Raw genomic sequence first — 21,990 nt, 5'->3', positions numbered from 1 at the left:
CTGTAAACACACACTCAGCGATTCAGGAACAGCCTCTTCCCCTCTGCCATCAGGGAGGGGGTACAGGAGCCTGTAGACACACACTTGAGGTTTAGGAATGGCTTCTTCAGATTTCTGAATGGTCCATGAACATTACCTCTCTATTTTGCTCTATTTTTGCATTACTTATTTATTTTTGATATATTTCTTACTGTCACAGTCATAGAATACTACAGCACAAAAACAGGCCCTTCAGTCCATCTAGTCTGCCCCTAACAATTAATCTGCCTCGTCCCACCAACATGCAGTCCTAGCCTTCCATACCCCTCCTATCCATGTAACTCTCCAAATTTCTGTTAAATGTTGAAATCAACCCTGCTTCTACCACTTGGGATTGTTCCAAACTCCCTCTCTCTCTCTCAGTGAAGAAATTGCCCCTCATATTCTCCTTAAACATTTCACTTTTCACCCTTAACTCATGACCTTTAGTTTTAGACACACCCAGACTTGGTGGAAAAAGCCAGCTTACATTTGCCCTAACTATACCCCTCATGATTTTGTATACCGCTATCAAATCTCCCCTCATTCTAGGGAATTCAGTCCTTAACTTGTTCAACCATTCCCTAGATCTCAGGTCCTCAAGTCCCAGCAAAACCCTTATAAATTTTCTCTGCACTCTTTCAATCTTATTTATATCTTTCCTGTAGGTAGGTGACCAATACTACACACGTTGCTCAAATTAGGCCTCACCAATATCAATTTCAACATAAGATCCCGACTCCCGTTCTCAGTGTATTGATTTATGAAGGCCAATGTGCCTATCCCCCAATCAACCCTATCAACATGTGATGCCACTTTCAAGGAGTTATGGATCTGTATTCCCAGATCCCGTTGCACTCCCGCATTCCTCAGTGCCAAGCACTGTGTATGACCTACCCTGGTTGGTCCTCCTAAAGTTCAACACCTTGTGTGCATTAAACTCCATCTATAACTTTTCAGCCCCTTTTCCCTAGCTGATCCAGATCCCGTTGCAAGCTTTGATAGTCCTTCTTGTCCACTGCACCCTCAGTCTTGGTGTCATCCACAAATCTGTTTACCACATTATCATCCAGGTCGTTGATATGGAGGTCAAACAACAATGATCCCTGTGGCACTCCACTCGTCACAGGCCTTTAGTCGGAGAGGCAACCATATACTACCGCTATGGCTTCTCCTGCAAAACCAATGAATAATCCAATTTACTGCCTCATCATGACCAGGCTCCCATGTGGGCCCTTGTCAAACTCCTTGCTAAAGCCCATCTGAACCACATCCATGGCCTTGCCTTCATCAACTTTCCTGATAACTTCCTCGAAAAGCTCTATAGGATTGGTTAGGTATGACCAACGGTAACATGGTAATTTTTTTATGTCTTGCACTTGTACCGCTGCCGCAAAACATTTAATTCCACGACATACGTCAGTGATAATCGATCTGATTCTGATTATGGTAGTTTTGCAGGAGACACCAACTGTGGTGGTATGGTGGACAGGGAAGATTATTTTAGTTTGAGACACAGTCTCTCTCACCTCAACGAGCCTACTCTGCCCAATTATACCCTTGAGGCCAGTTAACCTACTGCCCCGCGCGCCTTTGGGATGACCAGAGCATCCAGAGGAAACCCATGCAATGGACGGAAGGTGGGGGGGGGGGGGAGCAGGCAGTGGATTTGTCCTCTTGCTGGGTTTTGACCCAAAACTCAGTCTTTTTCCCATCCACAGTTGCTGCTGCTTGTCTCAGGGTGAGTTCCTCCGACAGATTCTGTGTCTCTACAGCTGTAAAGTGACTCATTTTGGGAAGTTATACCGAGGCGGGGCTTACACAATGAATGGCCGCTGTAGAACAGATAGGTTGGGTTACAAGTACATCGTTCCCTCGATTGGCAAAGTCAAGGTTCAAAGACAATTTATTATCAAAGTACATACTGCATATGTCACCACATACTACCTTGAGCTTAATTTTTACAGGAAAATAAAGGAATACAGTAGAATTTGTGAAAAATCTACATAAACAAAGACAGACAGATAACCAACCAAATGTGCAAATAAAAAATAAATAACTCTAAGAACGTAAGTTATAGAGTGCTTGACCGTGAGTTTTGGGCCGTGGAGTCAGTTCAGGGTTGAGGAGAGTGAAATTATTCACACTCGTTCAGGAGCCTGACGGTTGAAGGGCGATAGCTGCCCCTGAACCTAGTGGTGTGGGACCAAAGACACTTGGACCACCTGCCCAATGGAATTAGTGAGACTATGACATGGTGGAGGTCCCTAATGATGGATGCTGCTTTCTCGGGGCAGGGCTCCATGTGCCCGATGATAGGGAGGGCGTTTCCTGAGATGGACTGGGCTGTATCCATCTCTTTCTATAGTCCTTTCTGTCCCTGAGCATTGGTGGTTCCATACAGGCCATGCTGCAACCAGTCGGGAAGCTTTCCACTGTGCATTTATAAACACTGGTCAAAGTTTAAGGTGACCTGTCAAATCTATGAAAACTTCGAGGAATTCGAGGTGATGTCATGCCATCTTTGAGACGGCTTTTATGAGCTGAGCGGATCTGATGATATGATAATGCCAAGCTGAACCTTCTTCACCAGCCTTCCTTAGTTACTGACCCTCTCTCTACTTTTGGTTCCCTAATGACCTTCTCCAGTTCCGATCCTCTAACCTGGACTAGCTCGTGGAGCTCCAGATTCCTCTTGTGGTCAATAGTCAGGCAGATCCAGTGACATGGAAGGCACTTGGCTCACTGGCCTTGATGAACTGGGACATCATGTTACAGATGTACAGACTTGGGAGCATTATGTGCAGTTCAGCCTCTCTGGGAAAGAGGTCAATAAGTTAAGAAAATACTCACAAGGATGTTGCCGGGTCTAGCAGGCTTGAGTTATATGGAGAAACTGAAAATACTGGGACTGGTTACCCTGAAGTGTCAGAGGCTGATGAGAAACTTCATGGAGGTTTATAAAATCATGAGAGCTGTAGATAAGACGATGGTCAGAGACTTTTCCCCAGAGTTTGACAGTGGAGAACACAGGTTTAAGGTGAGAGGCGGGAGATTTAAAATGGACCTGAGAGGCGACTTTTTCACAAGGAGGGTGGTGGGTTTATGGAGCAAGCTGCTGGAACAGGTGGTAGAGGCCAGTACAATTGCAGGGACTTCAACAGGCAAAACAAGGCAAATGGGACTAGCACGTGAAGGGAAATTGTACAGCACAGAGAAGTCGGGCCGAAGGGACTTCTGTGTGTGTGAGATGGGGACAAACGAAATTGACCAGGGGTGGGTATAAAGTTCCCCAGAAGGAGGCTCATGATTCCTGCCCCCAGCACACCTGGCACTGAATACCTCTCACCAGGAGAGTGGAGACTTGGGTGGTAACTCTGAGACTAGCTGGCCATTCCCGGCTCAACTGCTTGCCCGCTAGGGTCAGGGTCAAGGTTAGTACATCACTTCTATGTGTTTCCCTGCAGAACAGAGCGGTGGTGCGGAACGGCCAGCTGTCCATCGCCCGCGTCAACAGGTCGGACGCGGGCATGTACCAGTGCGTGGCGGAGAACAGACACGGGAAGTTGTACTCCAACGCTGAACTCCGCATCCTGGGTAAGGTGAGATGCTGGTGCGGAAAGAGCAAACTGACCACTAAATAGCCATGATCACCCCGTTTATGTGTGCGCGGGTGTGTCTGCGGGACCGCTCGCCCAGTGAGGTTAGTGTGTGTGTGGTACCGTTCCTAGTGAGGGACTGAGTGTGTGCGTTTGTGCGTAGGACTGTCCCTAGTGAAGGGCAGCGTGTGAGGGGGGCCCACCTCAGAGAGTTTGGGACCCAACGCCATTCACATTTCCCACGTTTGTTCACAGCCTCTGCTCCAAGCTTTGAGTTGCATCCGTTGCCGAGAGAAATCGTTGTCTGCGTCGGACAGGAGCTGGTCATTGAGTGCAAACCGCAGTCCTCTCCCAAGGCGGCTCTCAGCTGGAGGAAGGGTACGAGGCCCCTGGCCAATGCAAGGTAAAGGGCTGAGACATTTTCAACACTGATAATCTTGGACTGGGACAGACTGTTTTCTGGCAAAGGTGTACTTGGTAAGTGGGAACCTTCAAAAGTGAAATTATGAGAGAACAGAGTTTTGTATGTACCTGTCAGAATAAAAGGTAAGGATAACAGGTTTAGGGAACCTTGGTTTTCAAGAGATATTGAGGCCCTATTTATGAAACAGAAGGAGGTGCATAGCAGGTATAGGCAGGTAGGAATCAATGAGGTACTTGAGTGCAAGAAAAGAAAGAAAGAAAGAAGTCAAGAGGGCCAAAGGAAAACATGGTGAAGGAGAAGGTGAAGCAGACAAGGTGAAGGAGAATCCTAAGGATTTCTACAGAAAAATTAAGAGCAAAATGATAGCAAGAGACGAAGTTAGTCCCCTAGAAGATCAGATGGGTTATCTACGTGTGGAGCCAGAAGTAATGGGGCATTTCTGCATCTGTATTAATTCGGGAGATGGACACAGAGTCGATGGAAGTGAGGCAAAGTAAGGTAGATAAATCCTCGGGGCCTGACAAGATGCCTCCTCGGACCCTGTGGGAGGCAAGTGCAGGGGCCCTAGCATCCTCAGCCATAGGAGATGTGCCGGAGGATTGGATGATAGGTAATGTTGTTCTGCTGTTTAAGAAAGGCTCTAAGACTAAACCAGGAAATTATAGGCTAGTGAGCCTGATATCAGTAGTGGAAAAGTTATTCAAAGGTATTCTAAGGAACCAGAGATATGTTTTTAATTAGGGATACTCAACATGGCTTTGTGCGTGGTAAGTTGTGTCTAACCAATCATATTGAGTTTTTTGTGAAAGTTGATGAACGCAAGGGAGTGGATGTTGTCTACGTGGACTTTAGCAAGGCATTCGACAAGTCTCCTGAATGGAAGGTTGGCCAAGAAGGTTCAGTTGCTTGGCATTCAAGAAGAGGTAGTAAATTGGATTTGTGGGAGAAGTCAGAGAGTGGGAGTAGATGGTTGCCTCTCTGACTGGAGGCCTGAGACTGGTGGAGTGCCGCAGGAATCAGTATTGAGTCTGCTGTTGCTTATCATCTATATCAGCGCAGTAAACTGGATCAGCAAATCCGCGGACTGGCGGTGTAGAGGGCAGTGAGGAAGACTATCAGAGCGTGCAATGGGTTCTGGAACACCAGTAAAACTGGGCTGGAAAATGGCAGATAGAATTTCATGCAAACAAATGCAAAGTGTTGCACTTTGGGACGACGGTAGGGCAGGTCTTACACAGCGAACAGGAGCGCACTGAGGAGTGCAGTAGAGCAAAGGGAACTGGAATACAGGTCCATAATTCATTGAAAGTGCAGTCATAGGTAGAGAAGGTTGTAAAGAAAGCTTTTGACACATTGGCCCTTGTAAATCAATGGATTTGGGGTGCTACGTTGAAATTGAGCAAGACATTGGTGAGGACTAATTTGGAGTACTGTGTGCAGTTGTGATTACCTCCCTACAGGAAAGATGTACATAAGGTTGAAAGACTGCAGACTAAATTTACAAGGATGTTGCTGGGCCTGGGGGACCTGAGTTGTAGGGAAAAGTTGAATATGTTAGCTCTTTATTCCCTGGAACGTAGAAGACTGAGGGAGATAGAGGGATACAAAATTATGAGGGGTCTAAGTAGCGTAGATACAAGGCAGGCTTTTCTCCATTGAGATTGGGTGAGACTATGAGTAGAGGTTATGGGTTAAGGGTGAAAGGGGAACACGAGGGAGAACTTCTTTACTCAGAGGGTGGTGAGAGTATGGAACGAGCTGTCAGTGGAAGTGGTGGATGTTGGTTCAATTTAAACATAAGTAAAGTTTGGAGAAGTACACGAATGGGAGGGGTATGGAGGGCGATGGTCCAGGTGCAGAACAATAGAACCAGGGAGAGTAACAGTTGAACATGGACTAGATGGCCCGAATGGCCTGTTTGCACTGTAGAGAAATAAGTCAGCCATGCTTGAATGGCAGAGCAGACTCAATGGGCAGAATACTCAGATGCCTTATGGACCAGCATGTAGATACCGTCACAAATAAGCCACAACAGTGCCTCTACTTTCTTAGAAATCTGTACATCACCAAAAACTTTGACAAGCATCACTAGATGCACTGTGGAGAGTATCCTGACTGGATTGTATCACGGTTCGGTACAGAAATGTCAATACCCAGTGGTGGACACAGCCCAGTCCATCACGGGCAAAAACCTCCCAACCATCGAGCACGTCCACAGGGAGTGTGGCCGCAAGAAAGCAGCATCCATTTCTCGCTACTACCATTGGGCAGCAGGTACAGAAGCCTTGGGTCCCCACACAACCAGGTTTACTCGCTTAAGCCCACCATCCCTCCTGGGGCATAGGCTGCTGACAGTAGCTCACCAGGGTCCTCTGTCCTGGGCCAGTCTTTCAAGTTGTACCCAGGTATAGCCGATCTCTTTGTTGTATCACTCCTCCCCAAGGGATGAGGTCTTTGGAGCTTCTGTTGGCATTTCAGTAGCACGAGGTTATTACGGGATGGTGTTGCTAGCCCCATGCCCAATCCTTCTCGTTTTGCAGCTGGGCTTGGGATCATGCATGGAGTTCACCAGGTTCAGGAACAGTTGTTATCCAGCAAGTTTAAGTTCAACCATACATAAACTTAACCAAATGAAACAGTGTTCCTCTGGGGCCAAGGTGCAGAACACATTTCCATCAGCACATAGCACAAATGGCACATATGGTTATGATTTCAGAAAAACATACTGCACAGTCACAGAGAGAAAAATATAATATAGCCCAAGTCCCCGAGCAGCATGATTGTAGAATTGATTGTAAGTTATCCTGGTACAGCTTGTTCTTCCACTGAGCGAGAACTGGAGCACTACTGGAAGCAAACACCAGAGGGCATCACTGAGCGAACACTGGAGGGGCAGCACCGAGCGAACACTGGAGGGGCAGCACCGAGAGAACACTGGAGGGGCAGCACCGAGCGAACACTGGAGGGGCAGCACCGAGCGAACACTGGAGGGGCAGCACCGAGAGAACACCGGAGGGGCAGCACCGAGAGAACACCGGAGGGGCAGCACCGAGAGAACACCGGAGGGGCAGCACCGAGAGAACACCGGAGGGGCAGCACCGAGAGAACACCGGAGGGGCAGCACCGAGCGAACACTGGAGGGGCAGCACCGAGAGAACACTGGAGGGGCAGCACCGAGAGAACACTGGAGGGGCAGCACCGAGCGAACACTGGAGGGGCAGCACCGAGAGAACACTGGAGGGGCAGCACCGAGAGAACACTGGAGGGGCAGCACCGAGCGAACACTGGAGGGGCAGCACCGAGCGAACACTGGAGGGGCAGCACCGAGCGAACACTGGAGGGGCAGCACCGAGCGAACACTGGAGGGGCAGCACCGAGAGAACACTGGAGGGGCAGCACCGAGAGAACACTGGAGGGGCAGCACCGAGAGAACACTGGAGGGGCAGCACCGAGAGAACACTGGAGGGGCAGCACCGAGAGAACACCGGAGGGGCAGCACCGAGAGAACACCGGAGGGGCAGCACCGAGAGAACACTGGAGGGGCAGCACCGAGCGAACACTGGAGGGGCAGCACCGAGAGAACACTGGAGGGGCAGCACCGAGAGAACACTGGAGGGGCAGCACCGAGCGAACACTGGAGGGGCAGCACCGAGCGAACACCAGAGGGCACTACCCCAGTGCAGATTTCAGTGTGCCCCACCAAGGCACTCCCACACTGCGTCAACATCACCTCTCCAGGTCGCTGCAACAGGCAAATGCACGGTGTGGCCCTGGACCTTGCACAACCAAAGCAATGCAAATCCCCTGCCGTTGGCCTTGCCAATGAACCAGTGAACCAGACTTGCAGTATTCTACATTACCAACGTCCAACAGGGTCCTGCAGACCCAATAAAAACGTCCAGGGGAAACACTGACTCCGTTTGTTGGATTGGACACCAGCTCAGAACAACGGTACAAGTCCAGGCAACAACACAGCAGGACGCATTAAATCCTGCTCCATCGCTACAGAACAACTCACTGATGGGAAGGTCCTGCGGTACTTGATGTTCAACCATCAGCATGGGTAACCACTCACAACAAAACGAGTTCTTCGACCCACAGACTCTTTTTCAAGGACTCTACATATCATGTCCTCATTTTTATTTAGCAATTTGTCTGTTAATGCAGTTTTTCTTAGATTCTGTTGTATTTCTTTATTTTTCTATAAATGCCCACAAGAAAATGCATCTCAAGATAGTATATGGTAACTTTGATAAAAAATTGACTTTGAACTTTGAACACTTCCTGACCCAGCCTGTGGCCATTTGCAGTGTCCACATACCCTCTACTGGAGACTATTTTCAATGCCAGAGAAACCAAAGCAAAGGTTCAAAGTATCCATGTACAATACAACTGATACTTGTCTTCTCCAGATAGCCACAAAATATCGACAACCACGAGAGTTGTTGTCAAGAAAAACCATTTCCTCCCCAACATGAAAAAGAAACAAAAACTGTTATATGCCTTCTCTTTGGCTTTGACATCTCTTGTCAGCCATGGTTGTGTCACCCTGCCTTTAGAATACTAGTTCTTCTTTGGGATGTAGCTATCCTGTGACTTCCCCAGAAACTCCAGCTAGTACTACTTTGCCATCACCCCTGCTAGTGTCCCCTTCCAATCAACTTCGGCCAGTTCCTCACTAATGCCTCTGTAATTCCCTTTACTCCACTGTAATACTGATACATCTGAATTTAGTTTCTCCTTCTCAAATTGCAGCATGAATTCTATCATATTATGATCACTGTCTCCTAAGGGTTCCTTTATCTTGAACTCCCTTATCAAATCTGGTTCATGATACAACACCCAATCCTGAATAGCTGATCCTCTAGTGGCCTCAACCACTAGCTGCTCTAAAAAGGCATTCAACAAATTCTCTCTCTTGGGATCCAAAATCAGCACAAACCTGATTTTCCCAATCTACCTGCTTATTTAAATCCCCTATGACATTGCCCTTTTCTACCCGTTGTAATTTATGCTGCCCTGGATTTCCAGCATCTGCAGAATCTCTAGTGTTTATCCTCACTACCCCTACAACACACTCACTGATTTTCTCGTCTGTCCGTGTAGGGTGAAGATCTCAGCGGGGGGCACCCTGAGGATTAGAGCTGTCACGCACGCAGATTCCGGGATGTACACCTGCAGGGCAGAGAATGTATTTGGATCATCATCAAGCACAGCCACCGTCCACGTGAAAGGTAAAGTCTCAACAGACTATCTGTGGGCTTCTGTTGTTACAGACATGAGAGCGCGACAGGGATTAAAGGAGGAGGGGTGACGTTACTAGTTAGGGAAAATGTCACAATCGTGCTCAGACAGGACAGACTGAGGCAAGTTCCTATTAGTCAGCAGGACTTAAAGGAGAAAATTTGTAAAGAGATCGCAGACTCATGGAAGAAATGTAAGGATGTGATAGTAGGTGTTTTTAACTTTCCATATATTGACTGGGGCTCCCATTATTATAAAAGGAATAGGTAGGATAGACTTTGTCAAATGTGTTCAAGGTGAAGACCTCATAAAGGTCCCAACTAGAGAGTGTACTCGGTCCTGATGACCCGAAATGTTGAATTTCTATTCATGTCCGTACATGTTGCCTGACCTTCTGAGTTCCTCCAAAATTCTGTGTGTGTTGCTTTGGATTTCCAGCATCTGTGGACGAGCTTGTGCAATACTGGACCTGCTGTTAGGGAATAAGAGAGGGTAATAGAGTTTGTGTAGGGGAACACTTTGCGTCAAGTGACCGTCATGCCATTAGTAACAGTAGTCTCTCGAAGTCCGAGGAAGACGAATGTGTTGCCAGCGTCTGTGGGCACGCATATGTCTTCTGAGGTGAAGTCCGAAGCGCAGATACGGTAGCAGATGGGGCAAGGAGCGCCGCCTGTTGGGGCAGGAGCGGATGCCTTCCTGTGTCTTTCTCGAGGCACCGCATGCTCCAGTTGGCTTGGAAGCTGTTTGCTGTCTTGGAGCATAGATTGCGCCACTTGGACCGATCAGCAGCAGTGTGTTCAAGATCGCGGGGCTGGAGTACGGCCCACTTAAGGTTTGACTTGAGGTTGTCCTTGTACCTCTTCTTTGGGCGACCTTGGGCGCGGTTGCCCTGCTCCAGTCCTCTGTAGAACGACCGAGGCGGCATTCTGAACTCATCCATGCGGATCACATCCACGTGATCAACATAATGCCATTAAGATTACGGAAAAGGACAGGTCCGATCCTCGAGTTGAGATTTGAGCATTGTGAATCCTGAGGGCTTCTACAGATATATTCAGAACAAAAAGATTTAGCTGAAAAAAATGACAGATAGCACGAGAGTGAGGTGCTGCACTTTCAGAGGACCAACCAGGGTAGGTCTTGCACAGTAAGTGTGTAACAGTGAGGCTCGGAGGAGTGTGGTAGAACAGAGTTCAGGGAATACAGGTGAAAGTGGCATCACAGTTAGATAAGGTCGGAAAGAAAGCTATTGAAACATTGGCCTTCACGAATCAATATATTGAGTACAGGAGTTGGGATGTCATGCTGAAATTGTACAAGATGCTGGTGAGCCTTAATTTGGAGTATTATGTATAGTTTCAGTCACCTACATACAAGAAAGATGTCAATAAGGTTGTTGGAGGACAGAGACATTTACAAGGATGTTGCTGGGATCTGAGATATAGGGAGAGGCTGAATAAGTTCGGACTTTATTCCCTGGAGCACAGGAGAATGAGGGGAGACTTGACAGGGGTGTAGATGAGGTAAATGCGAGCAGGCTTTTCGCACTGAGTTCGGGTGAGACTGAAATAGAGGTCATAGTTAAGGGTGAAAGGTGAAAGGTTTAAGGAGAACACGAGGGGAAACTTCTTCACTCAGAGGACGTTGCAAGTGTGGAACAAGCTGACAGGGAAGTTGGTGGCGGTGGGTTCAAATTCAACTTTGAGAGATTTCGATGGATGGGAGGGATCTGGAGGGCAGTGGTTCAGTTGGAGGTTGATGGGAATAGGTAGAACGACAGATCAGGTGGTCCAAAGGGCCTGTTTCTATCCTGTAGACTTCTATATAACATTGGAGCATTTTCTCCACACCGCCCCATCACACACTCACGGGGACAGACACAGAGTAAAACTCCCTCTACACCGTCCCATCACACACTCCTGGGGTCAGACACAGAGTGAATCTCCCTCCACACCGTCCTATCACACACTCCAGGAGTCAGACACAGAGTGAATCTCCCTCCACAATGTCCCGTCACACACTCCCGGGGTCAGACACAGAGTGAATCACCCTCCACACCGTCCCATCACACACTCCCGGGGTCAGAGGCAAAGTGAATCTCCCTCCACACAGTCCCATCACACACTCCCGGGGTCAGACACAGTGTGAACCTCCCTCCACACAGTCCCATCACACACTCCCGGGGTCAGACACAGAGTGAAACTCCCTCCACACCGTCCCATCACACTCTCCCGGGGTCAGACACAGAGTGAATCACCCTCCACACCGTCCCATCACACACTCCCGGGGTCAGAGGCAAAGTGAATCTCCCTCCACACAGTCCCATCACACACTCCCGGGGTCAGACACAGTGTGAACCTCCCTCCACACAGTCCCATCACACACTCCCGGGGTCAGACACAGAGTGAAACTCCCTCCACACAGTCCCTTCACACACTCCCGGGGTCAGACACAGAGTGAATTTCCCTCCACACCGTCCCATCAAACACTGCCGGGGTCAGTCACAGAGTGAATCCCCCTCCACACTGTCCCATCACACACTCCCGGGGTCAGACACAGAGTGAATCTCCCACCACACCATCCCATCACAGACTCCCGGGTGCAGACACAGAGTGAAACTCCCTCCACACCGTCCCATCACACACTCCCGGGGTCAGACAGAGTGAAGCTCCCTCCACACCATCCCATCAGACACTCCCGGGGTCAGTCACAGAATGAAGCTCCCTCCACACCGTACCATCACACACTCCCGGAGTCAGACACAGAGTGAATCTCCGTCCACACCGTCCCAACACACTCCCGGGGTCAGGCACGGAGAGAATCTCCCTCCACACCGTCCTATCACACACTCCCGGGGTCAGACACAGAGTGAAGCTCGCTCCACACAGTCCCATCACGCACTCCCGGGGTCAGACACAGAGTGAAACCCCTCCACACCGTCCCATCACACTCTCCCGGGGTCAGACACAGAGTGAATCTCCCTCCACACCGTCCCATCACACACTCCCGGGGTCAGACACAGATTGAATCTCCCTCCACACCGTCCCATCACACACTCCCTGGGATCAGACACAGAATGGATCTCCCTCCACACCATCCCATCACACACTCCTGGGGTCAGACACAGAGTGAAGCTCCCTCCACACCGTCCCATCACACACTCCCAGGGTCAGACACATTGAAGCTCCCTCCACACCGCCCCATCACACACTCCCAGGGTCAGACACAGAGTGAATCTCCCTCCACACCGTCCCATCACACACTCCCAGGGTCAGACACAGAGTGAATCTCCCTCCACACCGTCCCATCACACACTCCCGGGGTCAGACACAGAGTGAAACTCCCTCCACACCATCCCATCACACACTCCCAGGGTCAGACACAGAGTGAATCTCCCTCCACACCGTCCCATCACAAACTCCCGGGGTCAGACACAGAGTGAATCTCCCTCCACACCGTCCCATCACACACCCCCGGTGTCAGACAGAGAGTGAATCTCCCTCCACATCGTCCCATCACACACTCCCTGGAATCAGACACAGAATGGATCTCCCTCCACACCATCCCATCACACACTCCTGGGGTCAGACACAGAGTGAAGCTCCCTCCACACCGTCCCATCACACACTCCCAGGGTCAGACACATTGAAGCTCCCTCCACACCGCCCCATCACACACTCCCAGGGTCAGACACAGAGTGAATCTCCCTCCACACCGTCCCATCACAGTCTCCCGGGGTCAGACACAGAGTGAATCTCCCTCCACCGTCCCATCACACACTCCCTGGGTCAGACACAGAGTGAATCTCCCTCCACACCGTCCCATCACAGTCTCCCGGGGTCAGACACAGAGTGAATCTCCCTCCACACCGTCCCATCACACACTCCCTGGGTCAGACACAGTGAAGCTCCCTCCACACCGTCCCATCACACACTCCCTGGAATCAGACACAGAATGGATCTCCCTCCACACCGTCCCATCACAGTCTCCCGGGGTCAGACACAGTGAAGCTCCCTCCACACTCCTCGCTTTAGGGACAGTAATGGAGACCCACACATAAAGGTGGATTAGTGTAGTCATGAGACAGAGAGGTGGGACTGAAGGGCTGTGATGTTTACATAACCCTCTCCATGCAGAGGCGACGGAGGTGGAACTGATCCCAAGAAGGATTGAAGTGACTGTGGCAGAAAGTGTCGTTCTGACCTGCCGTGTTTCCCATGATCCCTCACTGCAGCCCCAGGTTCACTGGGCCCTGGATGGGCAACCCATCGAGTTCCTCACTGAGGGCAGCCACTTCGAGAGCATCCAGGCCGTGAGTATCCTTGCAACAGTGTGAAGCCTCGGTGTCCTCCCCCAGTGTGGTACTCCCTCCTCTCGGCCCTCCCCCAGTGTGGTACTCCCTCCTCTCGGCCCCTCCCCCAGTGTGGAACTCCCTCCTCTCGGCCCCTCCCCCAGTGTGACACTCCCTCCTCTCGGCCCCTCCCCCAGTGTGACACTCCCTCCTCTCGGCCCCTCCCCCAGTGTGAGCCTCCTCTCGGCCCCGCCCCCAGTGTGGCACTCCCTCCTCTCGGCCCCTCCCCCAGTGTGGCACTCCCTCCTCTCGGCCCCTCTCCCAGTGTGGCACTCCCTCCTCTCGGCCCCTCCCCCAGTGTGACACTACCTCCTCTCGGCCCCTCCCCCAGTGTGGTACTACCCCCTCTCGGCCCCTCCCCCAGTGTGACACTCCCTCCTCTCGGCCCCTCCCCCAGTGTGGTACTACCCCCTCTCGGCCCCTCCCCCAGTGTGACACTCCCTCCTCTCGGACCTCCCCCGGTGTGGCACTCCCTCCTCTCGGACCTCCCCCGGTGTGGCACTCCCTCCTCTCGGCCCCTCCCCCAGTGTGACTCCCTCCTCTCGGCCCCTCCCCCAGTGTGGCACTCCCTCCTCTCGGCCCCTCCCCCAGTGTGACACTCCCTCCTCTCGGCCCCTCTCCCCAAGTGTGGCACTCCCCCCTCTCGGCCCCTCCCCCAGTGTGGCACTACCTCCTCTCGGCCCTCCCCCAGTGTGGAACTCCCTCCTCTCGGCCCCTCCCCCAGTGTGACACTCCCTCCTCTCGGACCCCCCCCCAGTCTGACACTCCCTCCTCTCGGCCCCTCCCCCAGTGTGACACTCCCCCCTCTCGGCCCCTCCCCCAGTGTGACACTCCCCCCTCTCAGCCCCTCCCCCAGTATGGCACTCCCCCCTCTCGGCCCCTTCCCCAGTGTGGCACTCCCCCCTCTCGGCCCCTCCCCCAGTGTGGCACTCCTCCCTCTCGGCCCCTCTCCCAGTGTGGCACTCCCTCCTCTCGGCCCCTCCCCCAGTGTGGCACTCCCCCTCTCGGCCCCTCCCCCAGTGTGGCACTCCCTCCTCTCGGCCCCTCCCCCAGTGTGGCACTCCCCCTCTCGGCCCCTCCCCCAGTGTGGCACTCCCTCCTCTCGGCCCCTCTCCCAGTGTGGCACTCCCTCCTCTCGGCCCCTCCCCCAGTGTGGCACTCCCCCTCTCGGCCCCTCCCCCAGTGTGGCACTCCCTCCTCTCGGCCCCTCTCCCAGTGTGGCACTCCCTCCTCTCGGCCCCTCTCCCAGTGTGGCACTCCCTCCTCTCGGCCCCTCTCCAGTGTGGCACTCCCTCCTCTCGGCCCCTCTCCCAGTGTGGCACTCCCTCCTCTCGGCCCCTCCCCCAGTGTGGTACTCCCCACTCTCGGCCCCTCCCCCAGTGTGGCATTCCCTCCTCGGCCCCTCCCCCAGTGTGGTACTCCCTCCTCTCGGCCCCTCCCCCAGTGTGGTACTCCCTCCTCTCGGCCCCTCCCCCAGTGTGACACTCCCTCCTCTCGGCACCTCCCCCAGTGTGGCACTCCCTCCTCTCGGCCCCTCCCCCAGTGTGGTACTCCCTCCTCTCGGCCCCTCCCCCAGTGTGGCACTCCCTCCTCTCGGCCCCTCCCCCAGTGTGGCACTCCCCCCTCTCGGCCCCTCTCCCAGTGTGGCACTCCCTCCTCTCGGCCCCTCTCCCAGTGTGGCACTCCCCCCTCTCGGCCCCTCCCCCAGTGTGACACTCCCTCCTCTCGGCCCCTCCCCCAGTGTGGCACTACCCCCTCTCGGCCCCTCCCCCAGTGTGGCACTCCCTCCTCTCGGCCCTCCCCCAGTGTGACACTCCCTCCTCTCGGCCCCTCTCCCAGTGTGGCACTCCCTCCTCTCGGCCCTCCCCCAGTGTGGCACTACCCCCTCTCGGCCCCTCCCCCAGTGTGGCACTACCCCCTCTCGGCCCCTCCCCCAGTGTGACACTCCCTCCTCTCGGCCCCTCCCCCAGTGTGACACTCCCTCCTCTCGGCCCCTCCCCCAGTGTGACACTCCCTCCTCTCGGCCCTTCCCCCAGTGTGACACTCCCCCCTCTCGGCCCCTCCCCCAGTGTGACACTCCCTCCTCTCGGCCGCTCCCCCAGTGTGGTACTCCCTCCTCTCGGCCCCTCCCCCAGTGTGGCACTCCCTCCTCTGGGCCCCTCTCCCAGTGTGACACTCCCTCCTCTCGGCCCCTCCCCCAGTGTGACACTCCCCCCTCTCGGCCCCTCCCCCAGTGTGGCACTCCCCCCTCTCGGCCCCTCCCCCAGTGTGACACTCCCTCCTCTCTGACCTCCCCCGGTGTGACACTCCCTCCTCTCGGCCCCTCCCCCAGTGTGGCACTCCCTCCTCTCGGCCCCTCCCCCAGTGTGACACTCCCTCCTCTCGGCCCCTCCCCCAGTGTGGCACTCCCTCCTCTCGGCCCCTCTCCCCAAGTGTGGCACCCTCCTCGGCCCCTCCCCCAGTGTGACACTCCCACCTCTCGGCCCTCCCCCAGTGTGGCACTCCCTCCTCTCGGCCCTCCCCCAGTGTGGCACTCCCTTCTCTCGGCCCCTCCCCCAGTGTGACACTCCCTCCTCTCGGCCCCTCCCCCAGTGTGACACTCCCTCCTCTCGGCCCCTCCCCCAGTGTGGCACTCCCTCCTCTCGGCCCTCCCGCAGTGTGGCACTACCCCCTCTCGGCCCCTCTCCCAGTGTGACACTCCCACCTCTCGGCCCTCCCCCAGTGTGGCACTCCCTCCTCTCGGCCCTCCCCCAGTGTGGCACTACCCCCTCTCGGCCCCTCCCCCAGTGTGGCACTCCCTCCTCTCGGCCCCTCCCCCAGTGTGACACTCCCTCCTCTCGGCCCCTCCCCCCGTGTGACACTACCTCCTCTCGGCCCCTCCCCCAGTGTGACACTCCCTCCTCTCGGCCCCTCCCCCAGTGTGGCACTACCCCCTCTCGGCCCCTCCCCCAGTGTGGCACTCCCTCCTCTCGGCCCAACCCCCAGTGTGACACTCCCTCCTCTCGGCCCCTCCCCCAGTGTGGCACTCCCTCCTCTCGGCCCCTCTCCCCCAGTGTGGCACTCCCTCCTCTCGGCCCCTCCCCCAGTGTGACACTCCCTCCTCTCGGCCCCTCTCCCCCAGTGTGGCACTCCCTCCTCTCGGCCCCTCCCCCAGTGTGACACTCCCTCCTCTCGGCCCCTCCCCCAGTGTGACACTCCCTCCTCTCGGCCCCTCCCCCAGTGTGGCACTCCCTCCTCTCGGCCCCTCTCCCCAGTGTGGCACTCCCTCCTCTCGGCCCTTCCCCAGTGTGGTACTCCCCCCTCTCGGCCCCTCCCCCAGTGTGGCACTCCCTCCTCGGCCCCTCCCCCAGTGTAACACTCCCTCCTCTCGGCCCCTCTCCCAGTGTGACACTCCGTTCTCTCGGCCCCTCCCCCAGTGTGGTACTCCCCCCTCTCGGCCCCTCCCCAGTGTGACACTCCCTCCTCTCGGCCCCTCCCCCAGTGTGGCACTCCCTCCTCTCGGCCCCTCTCCCAGTGTGGCACTCCCTCCTCTCGGCCCCTCCCCCAGTGTAACACTCCCTCCTCTCGGCCCCTCCCCCAGTGTGGCACTCCCTCCTCTCGGCCCCTCCCCCAGTGTGGCACTCCCTCCTCTCGGCCCCTCCCCCAGTGTGGCACTACCCCCTCTCGGCCCCTCCCCCAGTGTGGTACTCCCTCCTCTCGGCCCCTCCCCCAGTGTGGCACTCCCTCCTCTCGGCCCCTCTCCCAGTGTGGTACTCCCTCCTCTCGGCCCCTCCCCCAGTGTGACACTCCCTCTCTCGCCCTCTCCCCCAGTGTGACACTCCCTCCTCTCGGACCCTCCCCCAGTGTGGCACCCTCCTCGGCCCCTCCCCCAGTGTGTCAGTCCCCCCTCTCGGCCCCACCCCCAGTGTGACACTCCCTCCTCTCGGCCCCTCCCCCCGTGTGACACTACCTCCTCTCGGCCCCTCCCCCAGTGTGACACTCCCTCCTCTCGGCCCCTCCCCCAGTGTGACACTCCCTCCTCTCGGCCCCTCCCCCAGTGTGGCACTCCCTCCTCTCGGCCCCTCCCCCAGTGTGACACTCCCTCCTCTCGGCCCCTCCCCCAGTGTGACACTCCCTCCTCTCGGCCCCTCCCCCAGAGTGGCACTCCCTCCTCTCGGCCCCTCTCCCCCAGTGTGGCACTCCCTCCTCTCGGCCCCTCCCCCAGTGTGACACTCCCTCCTCTCGGCCCCTCCCCCAGTGTGACACTCCCTCCTCTCGGCCCCTCCCCCAGTGTGGCACTCCCTCCTCTCGGCCCCTCTCCCCCAGTGTGGCACTCCCTCCTCTCGGCCCTTCCCCAGTGTGGTACTCCCCCCTCTCGGCCCCTCCCCCAGTGTGGCACTCCCTCCTCGGCCCCTCCCCCAGTGTGACACTCCCCCCTCTCGGCCCCTCCCCCAGTGTGACACTCCCTCCTCTCGGCCCCTCCCCCAGTGTAACACTCCCTCCTCTCGGCCCCTCTCCCAGTGTGACACTCCGTTCTCTCGGCCCCTCCCCCAGTGTGGTACTCCCCCCTCTCGGCCCCTCCCCCAGTGTGGCACTCCCTCCTCTCGGCCCCTCCCCCAGTGTGACACTCCCTCCTCTCGGCCCCTCCCCCAGTGTGGCACTCCCTCCTCTCGGCCCCTCTCCCAGTGTGGCACTCCCTCCTCTCGGCCCCTCCCCCAGTGTAACACTCCCTCCTCTCGGCCCCTCCCCCAGTGTGGCACTCCCTCCTCTCGGCCCCTCCCCCAGTGTGACACTCCCTCCTCTCGGCCCCTCCCCCAGTGTGACACTCCCTCCTCTCGGCCCCTCCCCCAGTGTGACACTCCCTCCTCTCGGCCCCTCCACCAGTGTGTCAGACTCCCCTTTCGGCCCCTCCCCCAGTGTGACACTCCCTCCTCTCGGCCCCTCCCCCAGTGTGGTACTCCCTCCTCTCGGCCCCTCCCCCAGTGTGGCACTCCCTCCTCTCGGCCCCTCCCCCAGTGTCGCACTCCCTCCTCTCGGCCCCTCCCCCAGTGTAGCACTCCCTCCTCTCGGCCTCTCCCCCAGTGTGGTACTCCTTCCTCTCGGCCCCTCCCCCAGTGTGGCACTCCCTCCTCTCGGCCCCTCCCCCAGCGTGGTACTACCTCCTCACGGCCCCTCCCCCAGTGTGGTACTACCTCCTCTCGGCCCCTCCCCCAGTGTGTCACCCCCCCTCTCGGCCCCTCTCCCAGTGTGGCACTCCCTCCTCTCGGCCCCTCCCCCAGTGTGTCACCCCCCCCTCTCGGCCCCTCCCCCAGTGTGTCACCCCCCCCCTCTCGGCCCCTCTCCTAGTGTGGCACTCCCTCCTCTCGGCCCCTCTCCCAGTGTGGCACTCCCCCCTCTCGGCCCCTCCCCCAGTGTGGTACTCCCCCCTCTCGGCCCCTCCCCCAGTGTGGCACTCCCTCCTCTCGGCCCCTCCCCCAGTGTGGCACTCCCCCCCTCTCGGCCCCTCTCCCAGTGTGGCACTACCCCCTCTCGGCCCCTCCCCCAGTGTGACACTCCCTTCTCTCGGCCCCTCCCCCAGTGTGGCACTCCCTCCTCTCGGCCCCTCCCCCAGTGTGACACTCCCTCCTCTCGGCCCCTCCCCCAGTGTGACACTCCCTCCTCTCGGCCCCTCCCCCAGTGTGACACTCCCTCCTCTCGGCCCCTCCACCAGTGTGTCAGACCCCCCTTTCGGCCCCTCCCCCAGTGTGACACTCCCTCCTCTCGGCCCCTCCCCCAGTGTGGTACTCCCTCCTCTCGGCCCCTCCCCCAGTGTGACACTCCCTCCTCTCGGCCCCTCCCCCAGTGTGGCACTCCCTCCTCTCGGCCCCTCCCCCTGTGTCGCACTCCCTCCTCTCGGCCCCTCCCCCAGTGTAGCACTCCCTCCTCTCGGCCTCTCCCCCAGTGTGGTACTCCTTCCTCTCGGCCCCTCCCCCAGTGTGGCACTCCCTCCTCTCGGCCCCTCCCCCAGCGTGGTACTACCTCCTCACGGCCCCTCCCCCAGTGTGGTACTACCTCCTCTCGGCCCCTCCCCCAGTGTGTCACCCCCCCCTCTCGGCCCCTCTCCCAGTGTGGCACTCCCTCCTCTCGGCCCCTCCCCCAGTGTGTCACCCCCCCCTCTCGGCCCCTCCCCCAGTGTGGCACTCCCCCCTCTCGGCCCCTCCCCCAGTGTGGTACTCCCCCCCTCTCGGCCCCCTCCCCCAGTGTGGCACTCCCTCCTCTCGGCCCCTCCCCCAGTGTGGCACTCCCCCCTCTCGGCCCCTCTCCCAGTGTGGCACTACCCCCCTCTCGGCCCCTCCCCCAGTGTGACACTCCCTCCTCTCGGCCCCTCCCCCAGTGTGGCACTCCCCCTCTCGGCCCCTCTCCCAGTGTGACCACTCCCTCCTCTCGGCCCCTCCCCCAGTGTGGCACTCCCTCCTCTCGGCCCCTCCCCCAGTGTGGCACTCCCTCCTCTCGGCCCCTCCCCCAGTGTGGCACTCCCCCTCTCGGCCCCTCTCCCAGTGTGACACTCCCTCCTCTCGGCCCCTCCCCCAGTGTGACACTCCCTCCTCTCTGCCCCTCCCCCAGTGTGGTACTCCCTCCTCTCGGCCCCTCCCCCAGTGTGACACTCCCTCCTCTCGGCCCCTCCCCCAGTGTGACACTCCCTCCTCTCGGCCCCTCCCCCAGAGTGGCACTCCCTCCTCTCGGCCCCTCTCCCCCAGTGTGGCACTCCCTCCTCTCGGCCCCTCCCCCAGTGTGACACTCCCTCCTCTCGGCCCCTCCCCCAGTGTGACACTCCCTCCTCTCGGCCCCTCCCCCAGTGTGGCACTCCCTCCTCTCGGCCCCTCTCCCCCAGTGTGGCACTCCCTCCTCTCGGCCCTTCCCCAGTGTGGTACTCCCTCCTCTCGGCCCCTCTCCCAGTGTGACACTCCGTTCTCTCGGCCCCTCCCCCAGTGTGGTACTCCCCCCTCTCGGCCCCTCCCCCAGTGTGACACTCCCCTCCTCTCGGCCCCTCCCCCAGTGTGGCACTCCCTCCTCTCGGCCCCTCTCCCAGTGTGGCACTCCCTCCTCTCGGCCCCCTCCCCCAGTGTAACACTCCCTCCTCTCGGCCCCTCCCCCAGTGTGGCACTCCCTCCTCTCGGCCCCTCCCCCAGTGTGGCACTCCCTCCTCTCGGCCCCTCCCCCAGTGTGGCACTACCCCCTCTCGGCCCCTCCCCCAGTGTGGTACTCCCTCCTCTCGGCCCCTCCCCCAGTGTGGCACTCCCTCCTCCCGGCCCCTCTCCCAGTGTGGTACTCCCTCCTCTCGGCCCCTCCCCCAGTGTGACACTCCCTCTCTCGCCCTCTCCCCCAGTGTGACACTCCCTCCTCTCGGACCCTCCCCCAGTGTGGCACCCTCCTCGGCCCCTCCCCCAGTGTGTCAGTCCCCCCTCTCGGCCCCACCCCCAGTGTGACACTCCCTCCTCCAAGCCCCTCCCCCCGTGTGACACTACCTCCTCTCGGCCCCTCCCCCAGTGTGACACTCCCTCCTCTCGGCCCCTCCCCCAGTGTGACACTCCCTCCTCTCGGCCCCCTCCCCCAGTGTGGCACTCCCTCCTCTCGGCCCCTCCCCCAGTGTGACACTCCCTCCTCTCGGCCCCTCCCCCAGTGTGACACTCCCTCCTCTCGGCCCCTCCCCCAGTGTGACACTCCCTCCTCTCGGCCCCTCCCCCAGTGTGACACTCCCTCCTCGGCCCCTCCCCCAGTGTGACACTCCCTCCTCTCGGCCCCTCCACCAGTGTGTCAGACCCCCCTTTCGGCCCCTCCCCCAGTGTGACACTCCCTCCTCTCGGCCCCTCCCCCAGTGTGGTACTCCCTCCTCTCGGCCCCTCCCCCAGTGTGGCACTCCCTCCTCTCGGCCCCTCCCCCAGTGTCGCACTCCCTCCTCTCGGCCCCTCCCCCAGTGTAGCACTCCCTCCTCTCGGCCTCTCCCCCAGTGTGGTACTCCTTCCTCTCGGCCCCTCCCCCAGTGTGGCACTCCCTCCTCTCGGCCCCTCCCCCAGCGTGGTACTACCTCCTCACGGCCCCTCCCCCAGTGTGGTACTACCTCCTCTCGGCCCCTCCCCCAGTGTGTCACCCCCCCTCTCGGCCCCTCTCCCAGTGTGGCACTCCCTCCTCTCGGCCCCTCCCCCAGTGTGTCACCCCCCCCTCTCGGCCCCTCCCCCAGTGTGTCACCCCCCCCTCTCGGCCCCTCTCCCAGTGTGGCACTCCCTCCTCTCGGCCCCTCTCCCAGTGTGGCACTCCCCCCCTCTCGGCCCCTCCCCCAGTGTGGTACTCCCCCCTCTCGGCCCCTCCCCCAGTGTGGCACTCCCTCCTCTCGGCCC

The 21,990-nt window shown here is 57.7% G+C and overlaps 1 protein-coding gene across 1 annotated transcript in view; it reads left to right on the top strand.

Moving 5' to 3' along the window:
* LOC132380592 (contactin-5-like) overlaps positions 1-21,990 on the top strand; it is a 166,904-nt gene that overhangs the window by 99,000 nt on the left and 45,914 nt on the right. The window contains 4 exon segments of the mRNA XM_059949513.1: positions 3,486-3,615; positions 3,873-4,020; positions 9,148-9,275; positions 13,422-13,597. Of these exon segments, the coding sequence (XP_059805496.1) occupies positions 3,486-3,615; positions 3,873-4,020; positions 9,148-9,275; positions 13,422-13,597 (582 nt within the window).

The sequence above is a fragment of the Hypanus sabinus genome, chromosome 24, assembly GCF_030144855.1.
Source record: "Hypanus sabinus isolate sHypSab1 chromosome 24, sHypSab1.hap1, whole genome shotgun sequence".
Lineage (NCBI taxonomy): Eukaryota > Metazoa > Chordata > Chondrichthyes > Myliobatiformes > Dasyatidae > Hypanus > Hypanus sabinus.
This window is presented reverse-complemented; position numbering and strand designations above follow the sequence as displayed.